This window comes from Heterocephalus glaber, unplaced genomic scaffold (assembly GCF_053883595.1).
Source record: "Heterocephalus glaber isolate CG9 unplaced genomic scaffold, H.glaber_assembly_v1.0 deba00001442, whole genome shotgun sequence".
Lineage (NCBI taxonomy): Eukaryota > Metazoa > Chordata > Mammalia > Rodentia > Bathyergidae > Heterocephalus > Heterocephalus glaber.
In genome coordinates this window covers 10,422,372-10,446,160 of record NW_028258296.1, presented here as the reverse complement: position 1 = coordinate 10,446,160, position 23,789 = coordinate 10,422,372, and the positions used below count along the sequence as shown (strand labels likewise).

Sequence of the window (23,789 nt, the reverse complement as noted above, 5' to 3'; positions counted from 1 at the left end):
TCAATTAAATATTATTATCAGAATTGTGTGCTTAATGTTTACATGGACTTTTTCCCCATAACTTGCTTTCCACGTTTCTGTGTCTTTAAATTAAAATTATATCTCTACCAGCAATCTTCAGTGGATCTTGATTTTTAAAAAATCTATTCCAGGGACTGGGGATTTACCTCAATGTCGCCGCCTGCCTCGAAAGCACAAGGTCCCAAGTTCAATCCCCCAAAATAAATAAATAAATAAATAATCAATCTATTCCATAATCTTTTCCTTTTAATTGAATATTTATGGCATTAACACTTAATTATTGATTATTTTGATTATTTTTACATGTCTCCTATTGTATTATTTGATTTCTGTTCTCTTTTGTTATATGTCAGGTGTTTTCTTCCTGTTTCTTTCTCTGTCTTTTTAAAGGTTATTTAAAATTTTTATTTATACTCCATCTTGATTGACTTATCTGTTGGAGTTTTAATTAAATCACCTTGCATTATATTGTTTCTCTAGGACATACTATATAAGTCCTTAACTGTCCTCAGTCTACATATTCTTATTATCATACCCCTTCACATAAACTGTAGAAATTAAATACCATGTAATTCACTTAATCTTACCACCCTTTGTGGTATAATATTCATCCACATTACATTTTTTGGGTGTGGGCCCCTCAAATGTTAAGTTGTGATTCTTTGGATTGTATTATAAGAGTATTGATATTTTTATTTTAGCATTAAACTCTAGTTGCTTTTGTTCATCCTTAGGTGTTCTCACGTGTTAGTTTGTTTAATTTTGTCCAGATAGTTGAAGCTTACTCCAACATCCCAGTGACTTGACTTCTTTAAGTCTAGATATTTTTTCTGAAAAGGGGTCAATAATATCTCACTTATAATTTATCAATGTTAAAATAAATATTGACATTTACACAAAGAATTTCATTTGTTATCTCTAGCTCATGGTAAAAGCATTTATCTTAAGATGGATAGCCTTATTTTATATAGTAACGCAAACTGGACTCTCTTGAACAAGTGAGATAACAGGAGCCAAAGATAAGAAGTACCTAAGTACTATTCAGAAGTAATGACTGTTTTATTTGAAGTGCAGGATTATCAAAAAGAATTGTGGAAAATATTAACAATATAGAAAGGAAATTGAAAGGAGTTGAGAAGAAAGTATAAGTTTATTATCAGTTTCTCAATACCCAAACTGAAGAATACCCCTGAACTGTTCTAGCTTTCTTTAGAGAAAATGTTCATTAGACATGTATTTATTGAAAGGCTACCATGCACTAGGTATTCTTCCAAGTGTTTGGCATAGAGTGATAAATAGAACAGACATGATCTCAACTTCCATAGAGCTGTAGAACTCAACCCAAGTTTTTACCAAAACATTTATTATGTAACAACCAAGTCTTGTACATTCTACTAGAATCCTTACCTTAAAACAATGAAAATAATAGTGTTATTCTCTTATTTGTACTCTGTTGGTCAATGTGCCTGTAGCCAAGGTGACAATACAATTTGTCTTCTGAAGTATGTCACTTCTAAGAGTGAAAGAAGTCTCTGTAAATAATTTCATTAGGACCTCAGGTGTAGATTGGGACTTCCTGTGGTAACTTGAGTAAGGACATGTACCACTTCCCTTTGCAAATAGTGATTGCTCTAGGAACTTATTGATCAGAAACTATGACCCCCAATTTTTTTGTTTTGCCTATTTATTATGTATACATTAGACATGAAACTACCCACAGTTTTCCTCCTTCGCTGTCTTGTATCCACCCAGCACCCCCCTCTTTCTTATTGCCCCTGTCTTCAGCAAGAATTTAGTGGAATCAACCTATCAAGAATCACCCTAGATGAGAGGACTCCTCTCAGTAAGTTTTCATCCACTGATCCCCCACCCTGCCCCTTGGCTATAAATCACCATTTATTTTTATTGTATTTAGAGGTGAGCCTAAACTCTCCTCTACTGAATAACCACCACCACTTGATAATAGCGTTATACAGAAGGGAGATTCTTGCAAGAATGACTCTACAAAATGGTTGTGAGACTGTCCAGGGTGATAAGATGTAGAGATTGGGAGGTGAGGAATTTGATCAAATGGCAAGACTAGCAATTTTTTACTGAACTGATTTTAGCAGAATTCTTGCTAAAATTGGAATAAATAGATCCAAGGATAGAGCCCAAGGCAAGGGTCTTGGCAGAAAAAGAACTCAGAAAAGTCTAGTTCAACTTTGATAAAGAGCATCTTGGTTCACTTTTTCTAGAACATTTCTTCCTAGCTCTGCCGGAATAATTAATCTATCCTGGCAAAGCTAGGATAAATTTGTGTGTGTGTGTGTGTGTGTGTGTGTGTGTGTGTGTCTTCATGGCTCCTTGTATATATCTTAATATTTGCCACAGTACTTTGAATTTTTTAACTTTGCCTCCTTTACTAGAATGTAACTGTTGAGAGAGAGGACAGTTTTCATTTTTTAAGACCATGGTTCAAGACAGTACCCAGTATTTTTTTCAACCAAGTCAAATCCAACTTTCATTTGTAAAACTGCAGTCAAATGAGTTGGCCTTATTTTTGTCATTTGTCATTCTGACAGTCAATAATTTTCTGGATAATTACCCCACAATTCATGCATATCTTGGATATAAACATGCAGTTATGAGGATTTGGAAGGTTTCATTTTATAAGTAAACAATGAATTGTTTATGTGTTGTTAAATGTAGACACTGCTTAAGAAGCAGGTGATACAGTTAAAATAAGAGGTGAAGTCAAGAATAGGAGATGAAGAAAGATCAATTAATTTGATCTACAATTGGAGGTAAAATCTATAATGCATATTGATAAAGGTTAAGTGAGACTCTAAACAATTAAGTAATATTTACTGAAATAAGGGCTTATTTAGAGGGAATAGATTTTTGGCAGCAAAGAGCTTGGTAAGGTGCCAAGCTTAAAATACACCTAAAAGATTTGCAAACAGAAATGAAAAATTTGAGGGTTATCAGTGTAGACATTAGCATTTATATCTGTGAGCAATATTCACTTACAAAGCAGAGAGAGACGAAAGGGGGCCTAGTATCAAGTCCTCAGGGAGTCCAACATGAAGAGATTTGGTAGAAAACGAGTGACTGTAAACAAAAGTAGGAAGGAACAATCTGAAAGGTAGAAGAAAAAGTAGTACAGGTTGGTATTACAGAGTCTGTAAAAAGGGGGTTCCAAGAAGGATAGATGCTCAAGGAAGTAAAATGCCACTGAGATTTTCAGCAATATTAAAACATTAAAAAGTTCCATTTGTATTTAATATCATAAAAGCTGTTATGGTTTAGATCAAGAATGTATCCCAAAGGCCTCATGCACCTGTTGGCAGTTTTTTGGAAGGTGATGGAATCATGGGGGTGATGCACCCACAACTCTCACAGGCTGAGGTCTGGTTTGAACCCGCAGGCTGTTGGGGGTGACCTGGAAGGGTCTCCTAGCTGGTTACATGCTTCTCTCTGCTTCCTGACCATTATGACAGGGGCAGCTGTCCTCTGCCCAGGCCCTTCCACAATGCTGTGTCTGTGTTTAAGACTGCAGAACTCAGACTGAAACTTCTGAACCTGTGAGCCAAAATAAATTTCACCTCCTTTTAATCTCATGGGTTGGGGATTTTGTTTCAGCGATAAGAAAGTCACTAAGGCAAAACCCTTTAATGGAACCATTTAAATAGTATAGTGGGAAGAATAGAGGTAACATATATTTCTGATTTGAAAAGTTCATAGAGGGTGAAGAAAAGGACTATGATCATGCAAAGAGATAATGCCCTCCATGGTTTTATCTAAGATTGAACAAAATCTTTGAATGGTATCTGGGCAGCGAGCTGAAGGAGTATGGCTGTGGATGTGATGGGAGCATTGCTGGATATGGAGGTTAAGAGGGGAGAGGACCAAACTTAAAGGGTGAATTTTATCTCTGTTGAAAGAAAGAATGCTCCCTTTATTCACCAGGTTAGAAAGGGATTTATGAACATACAGGCAAGTTTGTAAATTTGGTCATAGAAAGAGGAGAGCATTTTCAACAGTTGGCTCCTCTTTGAACAAAAAAAGGAGAAATGTTATCTAGTCTTCAAACAAAATATGCATATGGAGAATTTTCTCCTGTACATTTTGCTTTTTAATTTCCAGTGAATGTTGAAGGTGACAAAATGTATTTTCCTCTTTATCAAATCATGTGGCTCATTGAACACTGTGTTTTTGATGGAATTAAAGAGAGAAGTCTCTTGTTTTGCATATTGAATATAATGAAAAAGTAACTACAGTATATTTTACTCTTTGTCAGACCCTGTTTTAATACTCATGTAGCATACTTCACTGGCATTTTACATTTTATTATCTCATTTAATACAGTAAGAACTCTATAAGTTAGATATTATTATATGAATTACAGGAAACTGAGGCCCAGATAATTACATCACTTCCCTAGAACACGTGGTGATAGAAATAGTCTTTGGACCCAGTCAAGTTGACTCCATTGTGGCTCTTACATACTTCAGGCAATATTATTCTTAACTACCAGATTTACTTGTCCATTTATCTACGCATCCATCTAACAAATATACTCACTGGGCATACATTCTTTATTGAACTGTATTTCCCCATAAAGCAAATGCTTTGTAAAATACTAAGCCAGAGACTAGCAGTATAGGATCAAAGAAGGTCCTAAGTCTTAAGGAGCTTTATATCTAGCTTAATACTATAGCTAAGAACTACTACATCTTTAATATAAGTGGAATGTGAACTCTAAAGAGATTTAAACAGGGAAGTAATCAGTATAAATTTTAAAATCAGTTCTTGCTTAATGTAAAAAATGACATATGAATAGTCCTTCAGAATTGATAGAATTTGATAAGATATAAATAAGGAAACATATAGTGAACAAAACATAACAGAAGCTATGCAAAGGCCGAATGATGAGAAGATGTAATCTATGGATAAGGGGAAAACAAAGCTTTTTTTCCAATAATATATAACCCTAGTCTAAAAGTTGAAACCATCAGTCATCTTGTAAATGAAGAACCATGAAAGTTTTGTTTCCTTTTGTTTACATATAAGATGTGACACAGGGCCGGGGATTTAGCTCAGTGGTTTCGCTGCCTGCTGCGCAAGCACAAGGACCCGAGTTCAATCCCCAGTACCAAGAAAGAAAGAAAGAAAGAAGATGTGACACAATTAGAATCACATTTTAATGAGATAAATATTACAGCACCTAGTAATTTCTTGACCCAGAAGTTCTTGAAGCAGAGAAGGAAATTTGAAGACTTTCAGAAGTACTAGTGAGATGATATTCAATTGACATAAAGGTTTCCAGCATCTTGTCTTGGACCCAAACTTTCAGTATTTATTTCTGACGGTTTGCCTTTGTAACCAAATGGATTGCTTTTTGTTTTGTTTTGTTTTGTTTTGTTGGCTTTCTTTCCTGCTTTGTTGCAGACTTTGCTTACTTTTCTGATGTGGAAGCTACTTTGGCTTTCAGTAAAATTCTTGACTATTTCCTTCCTTCCTAATGCCAGTTTACAACACAATTCCATAAAATCACAAACATATGATTTGCCATTTTGACATATAAAGACAATAAGTGAATTTACTATTAAAGAAGATAAAATCCTTACAGACTAGAGTTGGCAGGGAGGTAATTTTAGTAGGTAAAGCAAAGGGAAATATTTTTCCTAAGATTATGTCTTTTTATATCTGTATTTACTAACCAATCCTGAATTCGTAAGTTGGTTTGTCAAAAAATAAATACACGAATAACAATATTATTTTAGTTTCTGTATTATTTATGCTGGCTAGGGTAAGAAATAGACCCCAAAATATATCTCACCTCAAACATAATTGCCACAAAAGAAAATGATACACTGTGACTCTGTTAACACTCTACTGGAAAGTGGACAAAAAATCCTAGAGTAGGGTGAGAGATTTAGTTTCTTTCTTTCTTTTTTTTTTTTTTTTTTGGTTGCCTTTTTTCTTCTTTTTATTTTTTATTTAAGTAAAACTAGAAATTTTTTATTTTAAACTTTGCATGGAGGTGAAGGATATAAATATTGGCACCCCACTGCCTTTATTTATGCTAATATGCCAAGAGTTTTATCACAATTATTTTGTACCATCAGTGTAAATGTCAACAAAGTGATAAGGGCAAATAAAGACAGTATAACTATAAAAATAACTTTGTAGATCTCCTAAAAAAATCTTAGGCACCCTGAGAACTGAACCAGGTTACCAGAGAGCTGTTTCAAATGCTGTTATGAAGAAAATGGCACACATGTGCTATGAGGGTAGACCTTGAATCAATGGATAGAAATCATAAAAAAGTATATTGCTGCCAAATTTAAGCAATTATTTTTATCCCCTTTTATAAGGTGATGTAGTTTATAAACAAAATTTGTCCTTTCTAGTGTGCAATTTTTTGATTTTTCTTTTTTTATTAGTACTTGTTTGTCGTACGTAATAATTACATTTATTGTGGGGAGTTTGTACATTTACATAACATATCTTAACTCGTTTTTGTCTCCTTCCCCTCCCATCTTTTCCTTCTCTCTCCAACTCTCTTCGCTTTTCCATTTCCAAAAGCTCTATTTCCATTTTTCCTTCAGTTCTCTTTTTAACTCTTTTCCCTTCCTTTCCTAGTTTCTTTGTCTATTCAACAAAGACAAAAAAACAATTTGATGGCAACTATCATTTTCTACAAGAGTTAAGAAAATAACATAAAATTGATTATAATTACAATGTTCTTGTTAAACATTACTAGATTGTTAAATCAAATGTGGCCTCCAGCTGCGTCATATCTTGATCTCTTACATAACCGGCCAATCTTACTTGTATGTAAACAAACTTAAAGCCTTATTTAAGGGTAGTGTTTTTGTAACACACAGCCAAGCCACATTCCAATCAGAGCAACCAAGCTTCACTCAATCAGGGGCATTCAGTTGGATCAGACTATGTCCAAGTGAGGCAAACAAAGAGCTATAACCAATCAAGCTGCTTCTGTACACATCACTTCTGCTTTCTGCTAGAAGCACTTTCTGCTAGGAAGCAGGAGCTCTTGAACTTCCCTCGGTTCGGGATGGTGCTGATTAATGAATTGCTTTTGGCTGAGTTACACTCTGCTCAGTTGAATTTGCCTAGTTCGTATTTTAGCAAACTATATGAAAAATATGTGTAAGTACTGTGTATAAGAGAAGATGCTAATATTGAGTCAGTGCAAATTAAATAATTATTAGAGATAATATAGAAAATATAGAAATCTGATTCAATGCATTTATGTGTTTAAAAAATTCTAATGGTAATTTTCCTCTGCAAAGTCTCAAGTTGAAAAAGAACTTGGGGAAAATGGTGTTTAGTAAAGTAAATAACAGGTTCTCATCAGTTTTATTAATATAGCTTTCAAACTAATTTGGGCAGAAAATAAGCGTAGCTCATGTTTTATGTTTATCTGCTGTCTTATGTAGGTCAGGAATCTAAAGATGAAATTGAGGATGAAGAATTGGACACCAGTTTTAATATATCAGCACTCAAACTACCCATATGCACTTCAAGTCCACTGAAGTACGCTGAAGCATTGAAAGAGAAGCAAGAAGTTTATTTTCCTGCCCTCACCCAACCATTTTCTATCATTCATCCAAAACCACTAATTAAAAAACACACAGTATCAGAGAGGAAGAGAAGAGAGATATTTTCTACACAGGGACCTGGCATAAAATTCCAAATGCTTAATGATGTAGATAAATATTACGTAGAACAAAAGAAGCTGGACCTCCATAAAGAAAAAGTAAAAGCTGTAGCCAGGGCACAAGCTGCCCAAGAAAGAATTATCCTAACTGCTGATGAAAATTTAAACAAGAAAAAATGTATTGCACAGAAGATGAGTGAAAGACATAACAAGACAATTCAGAGAGGTTTACAGCAAGTTTTGCAGGAAAGATTAAACTATCTTGCAAAAGTTAAAGAGAGAAGAATGCTTTTTCTAGAACAAAAAAAACCCAGAAGGCTGCAGACCACTTATTAATTCAAAACTTAAATAATGAGCATACCCTCTTGCTCAAAGGAATGGTTAAAATCGACAGATTGAACCAGAATGAGACTGTCCTAAAAAAGAAAAAACTGATTCAGGAAAAACTTAAAGAAGAAAAATATCAAAAGATTTTACGTCACCAGGTGAAGGAATATAGGTAAGCACAGTTTATATATGATAGAATCTTTTACATCAATTACATGTGAATATTGCATACCAAATACTGAATTTTAATAAACGGTATTTTGGTTGTAGCCTGCTACATTCTACTTTGGCAATGTAAACAAACAGGAGAAATAACGCACAAATTTATTATGAAAGCTTAGGCAGTAATTCTTCCTTCCTTCCACTTCTTAGTCTCACTGCTCAAAACCAGCTTAATTTAGATGTTCTCGTCCTAGCATTACCATTAGCCTTCTGATCAGTGCCAGAAACCTGGGTCCTTTACAATTCAGGCTCCCTCAGTGCCGAAATCGAATGTGTTTTCCTATCTTATTCCTTCTAGAAGGAGTGTTTCAAATAGGTCTTTTTAAAATATTATCTCTTTTCTTCCAATTCAAACTCTCCTAATATAAGAGTTCACATTATCCTTCCAAGTGAGATTCCTATCTCTATTCTCAAATCTTCATCACACATCTGTTTGCTAACCTATGGACCTCAACTGTTTTTAAATAAAGTTCTGATTGTGTCATTTCCTATTTAACTATGTTGATAGCTTGCAATTCCCAAAAGAATGAAATTTAATCTCCTCCAAGTGGCATTTCAGAAAATATGCTCTACTCTACTATCATCTTACTCTAAATTTTCTACTGTACAGTTTCTGCCCTCTTCACCTAACAGCACTCTGCTCTAGACAGAATGAGTCTCCACTCCATCCATCTTTCAGCTTTCTTATCTCTGTATTTGCTAAGGCTTTTCCCTCACATGTGTGCTCTGCTAGGACACTAGACAACCACGTTAAAGTTGTCTATATTTTACATATTATGCAAATCAGAATGCTTTGGGGTATTCAAATTAGTGAGTAAGCAGTGATTAAATGTGAAGGAAAAGGCATTCTTTCCTTGAAAGAAGCACATTACAACTGGCCAATACTTGGCTGCGGGCAGCTATATTTCACCCTTATGTTCATCATCTCAAGTCTAACAACTGTCAGTAAAAAGTGTATATCATAGTTAATTAGCTTGTGAAGTCCTTTATAATTTGGTCCATCTTTCCACTTCAGAGCCTAGCACTGTGTTTAATTAATGAATTCAGTAAATATTTATCAAGGAAAATAAATATAAATTCCAATTAGTAATAGTGAAGTATAACTTAATTTAAATCATACTATAGTCTCTGAGAAGTTTGAGTGTTTTCTCTTATTTATTCTCCATATGTTAGCTACTAGAATGAAACAGTGCATATTTTTCCAGAGTTTGTATAATGAAGATTGTGTGTGTGTGTGTGTGTGTGTGTGTGTGTGTGTGTGTGTGCTGAGAATTAAACCCAGGGCCTTGTGAATACTAAGCAAGCACCTTTACCACTGAGCTACATCCCCAGCTAAGATTATTAAATGAATTATATAAAAATATAATTAACCAAGCTATGAAACTAGCTTCACTAGTAATTGGAATAGTTATCTATTTTGGCACAATGGCGTATTTCATGACAATAAACTTGTTCATATTTTTTTTTCTTTCTCTTACTGGTAATTGGCCTTTTGCTCAAGGGGCACTTATTTTCAGTTCACAGATTACTTAAATTAGAGCAGTGATTCCCTTTTAGCTTTTAAAGATTCCTATCACATGTAATAGGGCGCCATAGAGATCATTTGGCCCAGAATTGGAAAATCTAGAATGTAAGGCATAAGGCAATAGGACCACCAGAGTTAAATAATCATACAAGCAATAACACAAAAATTATCAAGAGAGAATTAAAATTTCTCGTAGATAATAAGTGCAAGTAACACAAAACTGAAAGGAAAAAATATTTGCTTCCTCACCTGTCACAAGGTTCATGGTTGAGACTGCTTTAACAAAAGACAGATTCACTAGAGAAAAACATAACAAATTTATTTAATCAAAAATTTTATAAAGCATGAAAACCTTCAGAAATGAAGAGCCAGATGTTTAGGGAAAACTATGCCTAGAATTTTGATGATAAATGAACTGTTGAATTGAAATATGGTTGGACAAGGAAGATGGATGATCTAAATGGTAATAGACTGGGCAGAACTTAGCAAGGTTTGTTTTTCATGTTTTTTCTGCCCTCTTTGTGTAACATTCACTTCCCTCCAGGTACAGAACAGGAAATCGATCACATTATTGTCTTTAGAAGGAAGGGGACAGGAGAACTTTAGAGAAATCTTTTGCTTCTATAGTTTTCACAGTTTGCTTCAACTTAAAAATCTCAATATGCTAAGGTGCCATATTTTTGGATAGCATTTCCTGCACTCCATCAAAACTTCTACAAAGCTAGCTTAACTTAATATCCAAGTGCAAATTGACTTAACTTCTCCCCTGCCCTCCATACAAAGATGGATGACATTCTTGCTCCTCTAAAAACTCACAGTCAGTGACAAACATGAGCACACATTAGAATTCTCACAAAAAGTAGAAGAAAAAGTACAATTATATATTAAATTTAGGGAAAGTACAGGATGTTGAGAGACTATTACAGGCAGGGAGAAGAGAATGAGCAAATTTAGAAAGTTTAGAATAGGTAAAATGTGAGGAGAAGAAGGAGGTAATGAGTATCTTTGTACCTGTAGCAGAAGAATTATACAGGAGAGTAGTTGAAAGTGTAATTCCTTGAGAAACAAATTGAACTCAATTAGAAAAAGTCACTAAGTCTCAGTGGACTTCACATGAGTAAAGACCACTAGGAATCCTGTAGAAAGAAATGGTGAATTTTAAATATGTATTCTACCGTGAAGTCTTCTTTTCAATAAACAGATGGGAAAACAATCCCTAGAACAAACTGAACAATTTGTCTGAGACACATGCAAAAAAACTTACTTTTTTATGATGAAGACTTTTTGATTTAAACTAAACTTAGTGAGATAGACACTCAAAGATGATTGACTCAAAATATCTCAATCTATATGTAGTTAAATTTCATTAGTTGTCAAAGAATATATTTAGGGAAGGGTGGAGGGGGCGAAGGACACACAGGTAATGGGGAAAAAAAATAAGAACCAAGATACACCATGTACAGGTACAAGTACCAGTTGATAAATGTAAACATATTGTATACCTCAGATGTACCAATAAAAGAATTTTAAAAAAAGAATATACTTAGGAACATAAAATATGTGACACATACAAATATAATATGTGCACACCCAAAACTTTTGCTTAATCCAGTAATGAAAAATAACATAATATGTCACAACTGCTCCAAATGAGAATTTAGAAATGTCTATATGTAGAAAATAAGGAATACCAAAATAAATTTAGAAGTATATGCAGAACTAGTCAATATCTACTGGGAAATAATCAATTGTATACTCACTAGAAAAGATGTATTTACATTTCTATTAAAAATGAATCACATTATTCACAGTTTGTTCAGTGTATAGGGTAGTAGAATAGCTGAAAGAGATTGAAAGGCATAGGGAGTTCTGAATGATATGCTAGACAGAACACCAAGTAATTTCTTTTTACTTTTTCAAAATCTTTCACACGTCTTCATATTTTGAAGCTAATCAACAACAGTTTTGCAATAGTGATATTTTAAGTGCCCCATCTGTCCATCATCTTTCTAATTATATAGGTATAATATTATTACACATATTGCATATGTATATATTTTATAATATACATGTATATAATTTTTTAGGATTTATATTAAAATACTTAGAGACTTTTATGGCCTCCTATTTCTCTAAAAACTTAATTACTGTGATTAACATATATAAATTTTTTTGTGTATGTGTGTGTGTGTATGAGAGAGAGAGAGAGAGAGAGAGAGAGAGAGAGACTGGAGACTGAATTGGGGGTTATGACACGCTAGGCAAATGCTCTACCACTGAACAGTACTCCTGGACGTTTTCATTTTTCAGTTTGACAGAAGGTCTCACTAGGTTGCCCAGGCTGGCCTTGAACTTGCTTTGCTCCTGTATCAGCCTCTTGTTACAGACCTGTACCAACATGCTCAGCTAGGAAAATTTTAAGTAAGAAAAACACATTTGCCTTTTGATAGTTATAAGAAGTATTTTCTTAAGTATGAAAAATATATTATTCTGCCACAAATTTACAGTTATTTTTCTCAGTAAATGCTTTATGCATGCATATGCAACTTTTGGAAATAATTTTCTATATTTTATTAAAAATTTATTTTGGAAGAGGCAATGAAGGCTAGTCTAGTATATCAAAATACAAGTCTATTTAATCAGTTTCATTTTTATGACAGCAAATTGAATGACTGGCAATTAATTTGAACCAGATACAGTCACATGATCTTCCCAGTGTACCTAACTTAACTATCTTTTCTTGTAAGTTTCTGCAAAGATACAATCCTTGAAAGCATACAGGAATAAGACAATGTGTTGCTTATATCAGTAGTATGTCCCAAAAGATATTATTGAGTTTTATTCTAAATGTTTCTAAATAAAGATTGAATATTAACAAGCAGAAAGGAACTGTGACTCAAAAAAAAAATCAACTTCAACATTTTTATTCAGTTCTGATACTTTTTTAGGCTGTTGGTCTTCACTTAATATATCAGTCACTTGACCTGAGAGCATTTTGATGAATCTCAGTAATTCCTGAAGTCATCACTGAAAATATTGCTCCCTCTGTGGAATGAGGGAGGGGAAAAAAAAGGAGAAAGGTAAAAAAAGAGGTCTAATTTAGGAAGTGGATAAATGATTCACAGACTTATTTAAGCATGAATTAAAGAGGCTGAAATGAAAGCGTCTCTATACCTGATAAAAACTGGCCATGGGCTTCCCAATTCTGTTCTTGGCCACACCCCAGAAAGTGATGACACAACTCAGGGCAGGACAGCAGGGTTTCCATTTTGAAGTAGTGAATTAGCTAACACAAAAGTCTAGCAAATAAGGTGGTTATGCAGTTTTATTATTTTCTACTTGTTTGGTCCCAGTTGATCTCATATTACCTTCGTTATTCACTGTGGCCTTTGTATTCTTATTTATAAAGCTTTCCTGCAACCAACCTTCACCATAATCATCGTTAACTTCCAGATGCTTGAGAACTACACTCCCAATTGCCTCACAGACACTTTATTGAATTTCTACAATCTTTATCATATCTAACATTAACAAACTCATTCACATAAACACATAAAGACCCTCTCATTAAATGGAACCACCCTACTTCTCAAATCTTAAATAATTGTACACTTATTTGTGATTAAAATCTATCTTTTCAACTATTTTCTTCCTTTACTTTCACCCACAAAGTCTTCAAATATGTGATCACATTCATTGCTTAAATAATCTCTGTTATACATTTATTTTCTTCTCGTCTCTAGTGTAGGCTCCAGGATTCTTTAAACATTGCTTTGTCCATTCTGTCCAGTGACTACAGTCCTTTTTCTCATTGTATCTCCAATGCTAACTCCCCTCCATCACAAATTCTAACCTTAGAACAATCCAGTTATCTGTCTTCACTTCATTCAGATTAAAAATGGCAAGAAAAAAATCACTGACTTGTAGATTTATGCCGGTATTAATTTTATGACCTACAACTTTATCTGTTCCCTTAGTCACTTCTACTTGTCCCCACTACCTACAAGAGCAATTTCAAACTTTCTCCAACTCTAGAGCTTCCTATGAAAATGCACATATGGCCTCTAATTCTCAGCATACTACTTCATTTCCCAAAGAAATTCTAGGCCTTCAATTTTGAATTCACTGGATTTACCATATCAATGTCTATAAAATTCTATAAATTCATGAATTTATCACAACTTCCTTTACTGCTATCTCAAGATTAGGTTTCCATTATTAAAGGTAATATTCTATGTACTCTTAGTAGCCCTTATAATCAAATAATATGAGATACCTGTATTAGTCAAAATAATGGTTCCTAAGAAGGTGGATACCATACTCTAATCTCTAGGACTATTAATATGTTGAGACACCACACCTGTGAATGTCCTGGTAAAAGGGAACTCTACATATGTAATGAAGGATTTCAGTAAAGCCTCATTAAAATAGGGAGATTATTAGATTATCAAAGTAGGCAGTGTGTAATCATATTACACTTTAAATGCAGAAGCAAAAGAGAAAGTCAGATAGATTCAAAGTCTGAGAAGCATTTGACATTACTTACTGATGTGAAAATGGAAGGTGCACATAAATGTATGAGAAGAAAATGAATTTTGAAGACAGAGATCATGGAAGAGAGCCTCAAGACCTGATTGGGAGCCACAGCCATGGATAACAGCTGGATTTTAACCTTATGAGAGCTATGCATGTAATTCAACTGAGCATGCCATGCCCAGACTCCTGACCCATGGAAACTATGAGATAACATAGGGTTGTTGTAAGCAAGCATATTTATGATAATTTGTCACACAAATGCATGGAAAATGGAGATTTCAATTTTGTCCTTCTTTATTCAAGTTTGCTTTGGTTGTTGCTAGGTTGCTTTGGTTTGCAATTCCATTGCATTTCCATATCAAATTACAACTTAATAAATTCATAACACTTAAATTTAATGCATTCTGAATTGGTCTAAATTAAATAAGTTTAAAATGTAATATATATATTTAAAACAAATGTAAATGTTAATTTCTGCCAAAACATTCTTGCCATACAAATAGGCATTATTTTGAATCTAAGTGTCACTTTGGGGAGAATTGAAAGCTTAATAATATTGGCATGCTATAATTGTCCACTGATTAAGGTCTTTTAAATTTTCATCAGCAATATTTTCTTATCTTCAGGTACAGGCCTTGGATATCTTTATTTTTTCTTCTATTAAATTCATTTCGAAGTATTTTACGGTTCTCTGTTCATATTCAAAATGTAATATGATTTCATTTTTCCAACTGTTTGTTGTTGGTATGTAGAAATACAATTGACTACTGGGTATGTCTCACTTTTAAATTCCTTTAAGGTTTTTTTCTTTATATTTTATCCATAATTTATAATCTTTATTTGTGGAGATGGTTAATTAAATAAACTCTCCATACTTAACTAATACCCTTTATTGTATGTGTCTTCTTTTTTGCCATGATTTCTAATTTAGTAAAGGTTCAGAGATGACTAAATTATTGATCTCCAGACTTGTAAGAGTAGTAGCTATCTTTCATTGAATGATTATTAAATGTTAGGCAATTCTTTAAGAGTATTAGTTTTCAGAGTATTAGTCTTTCACAGTGTTAGTTCAGTAGCTTCTTACTAAACCTTGTGAGTTGGATTGCCTTTGCCTAAAGATGAAAATGGGCAGAGAGAGCTTATATGAATCATCTGAAATACCGTGAGCTTCAGAGCTGAATTTTAAATAAGAAGAATGGCTATACTAACTCTTAACTCTTAACTCTTACCTCTTAACAGATGTTATGCTATGTTAAGCTCCCTATGTGAAGCTCCCTAGGCATAAGAATGGATAGCCAGACTCTTGAAAATCAACATTACTCAAAGAGACTTATAATTTTTCTCCCATCTGGTTGTCCTTCCTTCATTTCCTGTTCTGATGAATATCATTGTTATCCACCCAATAAAAGGAATTGCTAAATATTCCTCTAAGAATTTTTAAAGTATTAACTCATTTAGTCCTATACTAAACCCTAAGATTTGAGTCTTGTCCCCATGGGTTGCAGGCAGCTGCCTTCTAGCTATGTTCTCATAGGGCCTTTCTTCTGTGAGTGTGCATCACTGATCTCTGGTACACTTCTGAAAACATTATATTGTATCAGAACCTGTCCATGGGATTTCGTTTAACCTTACTAATCTCTGAGAAGCCCTAGCTCCAAATGCAGTTGTGATCTAAGGTCCTGGGGCTATGGTTTTAACATGAATTTTGGGGAGGTGCATTCTTTCCATAACAGTGTCCTAGAAGAAGCTTGGATTTGGAGATGGTTAAGTAGAAGTTCTACAAATTATGACATGGGCTGTTAGATGGCTTTTGGGGAGTCTAACAGATGGTTTGTAAGAATTTTCAGTTTTAGCCAATGGAAATCTTAACAAATATTAGTCCAATATGAATATTATTTAAAGATATGATAATATAAATGGATTTCATTTTATAATTTATATATGTGTTTTGATGAAATCCAATTGTCATTACTAACAGTTTAGTTGTCATGATTTCAGTGTTCTAAAATTACCACATTGTCTTTCTTTTTCCCCTGCAGGACTCAAGAAATACATAAAAGACACTGTGAAGAAAAGTTTGTTCTTGATATAATTGCTTTTCAAAAAACCTGTGAAAGACTTCAAGATGTTGAAACAAAAGTTGCAACTGTGAGAGCAAATGCCTTTAAATTCCTGATGGAATGACAAAATGAACCAATATAATTATAATTTTGGCAATTATTTTAAATGAAGGGCTAGAAATTAATACTCTACAGGAAATATTCTACATGACAATATGAATTTATGTTTAAATCTAAAAATAAAGAATAATTATGTCTTATGTTGATCATAATTTAACTTAAATCCTGTTGACTTAGTGTCCCCCAAAGATTACTTATATATCCAGATTCCTAAAGATCAAGTAAAACTGATTTCATTTGTTGCAGGCAGTATTGTAAAGATACTGCTAATATTCTCTTTCATTTTCTCTCAATGTAGCAACTTGTAAGTTGTTTTCAGTTTTTCTGGTAACTGTAACACAATAATATCTGTCACTATTTCTGACTTTTGAGACACTTTGTATTTGGATTCTTTTTATTGCCTCTCATATATTTAATTATATTTTGTTTATTTTATTGAAATAATTTCCAATTTTTTTCAAAATAAAGATCTAAACATTGTATCAATGATTCAGGATTTTATAAAAATATAGACAATCCAAACTATGTAAACAGTCTTAGTACCTCCTTTGTACATTGTAAGATTTGTGTATATTGACTTTGATGTGTTTGCCTTTTTACTGTAGCTATGTGGAGGAAGAGATGAGACAAACAAATGAGAATCCATATAATTTGTAATTGTGACCATAGAGCGCACAGAAATGATTTAGTTAATACTGACAGTAGAGAACTTGAAAAATTACAGAACTATTAAAATGACATAGAATTTGTGTCAATTTTCAATAGTTGTTCTTATAGGCAGTATGATCAAAGTATACAGCAAATATATAAATTTTAATAATTTATTACAGTAAAATACATACTACCACCAATCTCTTTCAAAATACTTTTCCTTGCTTGGAACACACTTATCCTATCATTCTTGTCACTTTCTGAAGCAGTTCTGGAAGTCCTCATTAGTAAGTGTCATTACCATGTGTGATAAAAAATACAGTGACTATCTCTGACAAGAGCCATCCAGGGAGCACTGCTTCCAGCACAGAGGAGGCTTCTGGGCCTCCTTACCACCTGTCCCAGTGCAGAGGAGGCATCTGGGCTGCTGTACCACTGCTCCCAGGAAAGTGTGCCAGCAGCACATGCACCCCTCCCACTCCCCCCAACCCTGTCAAAATGAGAAGACACATAAACACATCTCAGAACCAGACTTCCAGATCTCCTACAGCAACCCCAAAGGGAAATAAGATGGAACACTCTGATACTCAACCACCTGGACTCCCTGAACTGCCAACAAAAGAGGATCTGGAAAAAATGAAATCAGAAATAATTTCTCAGATAACAGCAGCAATTGTGCTCATAGTGCAAGACATGACTAATAAATCTAAAGAGGAGCTGATGAACATGATGGAATACCAATGTAGGAAACAAATGGAATCCATAAAACAGATGCAAACAGACTTCCAGGAGACTAAAAATGCCATTGAAAGTCGACACAGCAGAATGACCCAATGTGAGGACAGAATTTCAGATACAGAAAATAAGATTGCAATTAGTGATGAGGAAAAGAAAAATTGCTTCAAAATTTCAAAGGGACCACGAGAAATCAATCCAGCAGCTGCTAGACAATGCAAAGAAGAGTAACATAAGACTGATTGGAGTCAACCATGAAACAGGAGAGAGTGCAGATGACATAAAAAAAAAAAACTGTTCACAGAAGTAATGGCAGAAAACTTTCCAAGCATGGGAAAAGAACTTGACATACAGATAAGTGAGGCATATAGGACTCAAACTAGCCTTGATCAAAAAAACTCTACACATGGGGACATAATTGTTAAGATTCCAGAAATCCAACAGAAGATCAAAGTTCTACAAGCAGTCAGAGAAAAGAAACAAATCACATACAAAGGAAAGCCCATCAGAATCACAGTGGATATCTCAATACAAACCGTCAAGGCAAAAAGAGTTTGGAGTGATGTATTCCAAGTCCTAATGGAAAACAGCCTCCAAACCAGACTGATGTACCCTGCAAAACTATCTTTCAAAATTGATGGAGAAATAAGATACTTTCATGACAAAGAGCATCTTAGGAACTTCATGAATACCAAACCAGCACTCCAAAAAATTTTAGACAATATCCTAGGAAAAGACAATGAGGATCACAACCCCAGGAAACTCAGCAGAATGAATCCATTGGGAGCAACAAGAAATTAAATGCAAAGGGGGAGAATCCAACAAAAAGAAAAAAGTCATGACAATGATGAGTCAATACGTATCAGTGATAACCCTCAATGTTAATGGTCTCAATTCACAACTCAAAAGAAATAGACTGGCAGAGTGGGTCAAGAAGCAAGATCCAAAAATATGATTCATACCAGAAACACAATTCAAAAAGAAACTCATAGACTGAAAGTTAAAGGGTGGAAAACAATATTCCATGTGACAGGAACCCAGAAAGAAGCAGGAGTAGCTATTCTCTTTGCAGATCAAGTGGATTTCAAACCAACTCTGATTAAGAGAGACACAGAAGGACACTACATCCTTGTAAAGGGAACAATCCAAGAGGAAGACATAGCAATCACAAATATTTTTGCACCAAACACTAGTGCACCCAACTATATAAAACAAATATTAATGGACATGAAAAATCAGATAAGCACTAATACAATAGTAGTGGGGGACCTCAATACCCACCTGTCACAAATAGATAAATCAACTAGACAAAAAATAAGCAACAAAATACTAGAACTCAATCAAACTCTTGAACAAATGAATTTAACAGATGTTTACAGAGTGTTCCACCCTACCAAATCAGAATACACATTCTTTTTAGCTGCACACACAGGTCATTCTCCAAAATAGACCACATACTTGCCCATAGAACATGTTTAAGTAAGTGCAAAGGAATTGATGTTATCCCTGTATATTATCAGACCTTAGTGTGATGAAATTGGAGATCAATAGCAAAAGAAACCACAAGAATTTCATACACACATGAAAATCGTACAACATGCTTCTGAATAACCAGTGAGTCACAGAAGAAATTAAAGAAGAAATCAGACAGTTCCTACAATTAAATGACAATGACAATACAATATATTGGAATCTATGGGACACAATGAAAGCAATCTTACAAGGGAAATTCATAGCAGTGAATGCTCATATTAGAAAAACAGAGCAAGCCCAATTAAACAACCTGATGCTGAACCTCAAGCTTCTAGAAAAAGAAGAGCAGGACAAACCCAAAGCTCATACAAGGGAGGAAATTATAAAGATCAGAGCATAAATCAATGCAATGGAGACTAAGGGAACAACACAAAAATTAGTGAAGCCAAGGGTTGGTTCTTCAAAAGAATAAACAAAAATGGGGCTGGGGATTTAGCTCAGTGGTTTCACCACCTGCTGCGCAAGCACAAGGACCCAAGTTTGATCCCTGGTACCAAAAAACAAAAAACAAAAACAAAAACAAAAACAAAATAATAAACAAAATTGACAAACCCTTAGCTAACCTTATCAGAAAAAGGAAAGAAAAGGCCCAAATCCATGCAATTAGGAATGAAAAGGGTGAAATTACAACAGGCCCAGCAGAAATCCAGAGGACCATCAATACCTACTTCAAGAACCTATAGGCGAATAATATGGAAAACACAGAAGAAATGGACAGATTCCTAGATAAGTATGAATTAACAAAGTTGAACAAAGAAGACCTAAAAATTCTAAATGACCCAATATCAATCAATGAAATTGAAAACATAATTAAAACCTTACTAAGAAAAGCTTGGGTCCTAATGACTTCACTGCTGAATTCTACAAGACATTTAGAGAGGAACTACTGCCACTACTCTTTAAATTCTTCAATGAAATTGAAAGAGAACCAATATTCCCGAACTTATTCCCAGAGCATAACCTTGATCCTCAAAGCAGAGAAATACCCAACTGAAAAAGATAACTGTAAGCCAATCTCACTAGTGAACATAGATGCAAAAATCCTTAATAAGATGCTGGTGAATAGAATGAAGAAGATCATACACCCTTACCAACTAGGATTCATCCCAAGCATGCAGGGATGGTTCAACATATGCAAATCAATCAGTGTAATACACTATATCAATAGAGCCAAGGACAAATACCATATGATCATCTCAATAGATGCAGAAAAAGCATTTGACAAAATCCAACACACATTTATGATAAAAATTCTACAAAAAATTGGAATAGATGGTCTCTACTTCAATCTGATAAAAGCCATCTATGAAAAACCAACAGCCAATATCATACTAAATGGTCAAAAACTGAAATCCTTCACATTAAAATTGGGAACAAGACTAGGATGTCCACTATCACCACTCTTGATCGATATAGTTTTGGAAACATTAGCCAGGGCAATTAGACAAGAGAAAGAAATAAAAGGAATAAAGATAGGAAATGAAGAAGTCAAACTGTCGTTATTTGCAGATGACATGATATATATAGAAGACCCTGAGAATGCCAAGAAAAGTCTTCCAAACTTAATAACCAAATTCAGTAAAGTAGCTGGATACAATGTCAACACACAAAAATCAATAGCTTTCCTCTACATGAACAACAGACTCACTGAGACAGAAATAGGGCAAACAATTTCTTTCACAATAGCATCCAAAATACTGAAATTCCTAGGAATCAACCTAACAAAAGAAATCAAAGTCCTCTTTTCTGAAAATTTTAGCACTCTGAAAAGGGAGATTGAAGATGATACCAGAAAATGGAAAAACATCCCCTGCTCCTGGGTAGAAAGGATCAACATAGTGAAAATGACCTTACTTCCAAAACTGCTATATAGATTCAGTGCAATTCCAATTGAAATCCCAGAAGCATACTTCAAGGACCTTGAGAAAACAATCCAAAAATTCATTTGGAACAAGAAGAGACCCAGAATAGCAAGAGCAATACTAGGTAACAGAGCCATGGCACAGGGTATCACAAGTACCAACTTGCAACTGTATTACAAAGCTACTGTGATAAAAACAGCATGGTACTGGCAAAGAAACAGAAGATCCAGAAATCAACTAGACATACTCAGCCACCTCAGTTTTCACAAAGAGCCAAACTCCCTCACTGGGAGGAAAGATAGCCTCTTTAATAAATGATCCTGGAAAAACTGGGTTTCAACTTGCCAAAGATTAAAACTAGACCTATATCTCTCACCATGCACTAAACTAAAATCGAAATGGATTAAAGATCTAAATATTAAAACAGAAACACTGAACCAGTTGGAACAGAGGTTAGTAGAACTCTTGAAGACATTGGTTTAGGAAAATATTTTATGAACAAAACCTCAGTTGCCCATGAACTAGCACAAACAATCAACAAGTGGGATCTATTCTTATTAAAAGGCTTCTGCACAGCAAGAGAAACCACCAGCAGTGTGAAGAGACAACCCACAATGTGGGAAAACATCTTTACCTGCTTTTCCTCAGACAAAGTCTACTATCTGAAATCTATAAAGAATTTAAAAAGATCAGACCTCCCAAATTTAAAGACCCAATCCAAAAATGGGCCTCTGAAATGAACAGATATTTCTCAGACAAGTGGACATATGAACATATGAAAAAAATGTTCAACATCACTGATCATTTGAGATGAAAATGAATACAACTCTGAAAAGGAAAAATAATGAGGAAAGAAAAAAAATGGAAATGATGTCTATGTAAATAGGAATGGGTGGAGAGGGTGAAGGGCTCACAGGTAATGGGGAAAAAATAAGAATCAAGACACATCATGTACAGGTACAAACACCCAATGATAAATGTAAATGAATTATATACCTAAAATGTACCAATAAAAGAACTTAAGAAAAAAATAAAACAACCTGAGATTTCCACCTCACTTCAGAAAGAATGGCTGCCATCATGAAATCAACCAATAACAAATGCTGGCAGGGCTGTAGGGAAAGAGGAACCCTGCCCCACTACTGGTGGGAGTGTCGACTGTTGCAACCACTGTGGAAATCAATATGGAGATACCTCAAAGAACTAGGACTGGAAGTCCCATTTGACTCTGCTATTCCCCTGCTGGGGATCTTCCCCAAAGAATTAAAAGAATCATACCACAGCGATATATGTGCACCCATGTTCATAGCAGCGCAGTTTGTAATAGCTAAAACTTGGAAACAGCCCAAATGCCCATCAAATGGAGACTGGATAAAGAAAATGTGTTTTTTAACAAAATGGAGTACTACTCAGCCATAAAAAATGAGAAACTAGGACATTTATAGCTAAATGGATGCACATTGAAGTGATAGTCAAGTGAAATAAATAGGACACACGTGTATAAATACCGAGTAGTTTCTCTAGTGTGAGAAACTGAAAGTGTAAATAAGCACTATAAGGCACAATACCTAATGTGAAATAGGAAGAAAAGGGGCAAAGGGGAAGGGGAATGGGAGGGGTAGGGGAAAGGAAAGAAGGGAATGGAATTAACATGAGAAAGTGAAAACAAATGGAAAGACAGTCTTTGTAAATAGGGAGGGATGGAGGGGTTGAAGGGAGGGCAGGGCAAGCGAAAAAATAAGAACCAAGATATGAAGGTGCAAATTTCCAATGATGAGTGTCATTATATTCTATACCTAAAAGGTGCCTATAAAATAAAATTAATTTTTAAAAAAGAGCCATCCAACAGAAGCATAGACTTGGAAAAACACCATCCACTTCATTCAATCTGACACTGCAACTTCTGACTCTTCTACAAAATCAATGACCATGAAATTAAGTGTTTTGGATCAATTCATGATAAAGAATTGAGAAAGCCTGCATAGTGCAATGTAAAGCATGAAGGAGGACTTCCAGAACTCCTTCAGGAAGTAGCAAGAGTTATGGAACAAGTGTGATTGAAGTAAGGGGCTAGTATTTTGTGGGGAGATTAGTGCCAAGGTGTTTTTACTATAATCATTTTTAATATTTAAATATCCATTGAATTTTTGAACATACACTTTCATATAGTTGTGATATCATTCATTCATAAAATACAGTTAATACCATTCAAAAATTATCTTTAATATCATTACTTATAATTTAATGTTGTTTTTACTTTAATTTTTTTTTAGTTTTATCAGTTTATGATAAATTTCCAAAAAGTGAATATTTCACAACTTTGATTATTCATTTGCGATTCTATGCTGGACTAAAATCAGATGTTCATGTCATTTTCCCAATTTTCTGTAAATAACAGTGTCTACTTAAATACATGCCACTAGCTCTCACTTTTCTATTAATTAGTTGTTAAGTAATGAGGAAGTCATATTGGTGTTTCTGATTATCCTGTAAAAACATACAAATGGGGATACTGTGCAGTGACA

General features: G+C 34.3%; 1 protein-coding gene across 1 annotated transcript in view; it reads left to right on the top strand.

Annotated features, from left to right (window-relative positions):
- Positions 1 to 16,879, top strand: part of Lrriq3 (leucine rich repeats and IQ motif containing 3) — a 139,738-nt gene extending 122,859 nt beyond the window's left edge. The window contains 3 exon segments of the mRNA XM_087212910.1: positions 7,473 to 7,996; positions 7,999 to 8,192; positions 16,343 to 16,879. Of these exon segments, the coding sequence (XP_087069036.1) occupies positions 7,473 to 7,996; positions 7,999 to 8,192; positions 16,343 to 16,487 (863 nt within the window). The 3' untranslated portion in view covers positions 16,488 to 16,879.
- Positions 16,880 to 23,789: the final 6,910 nt, after the last annotated feature.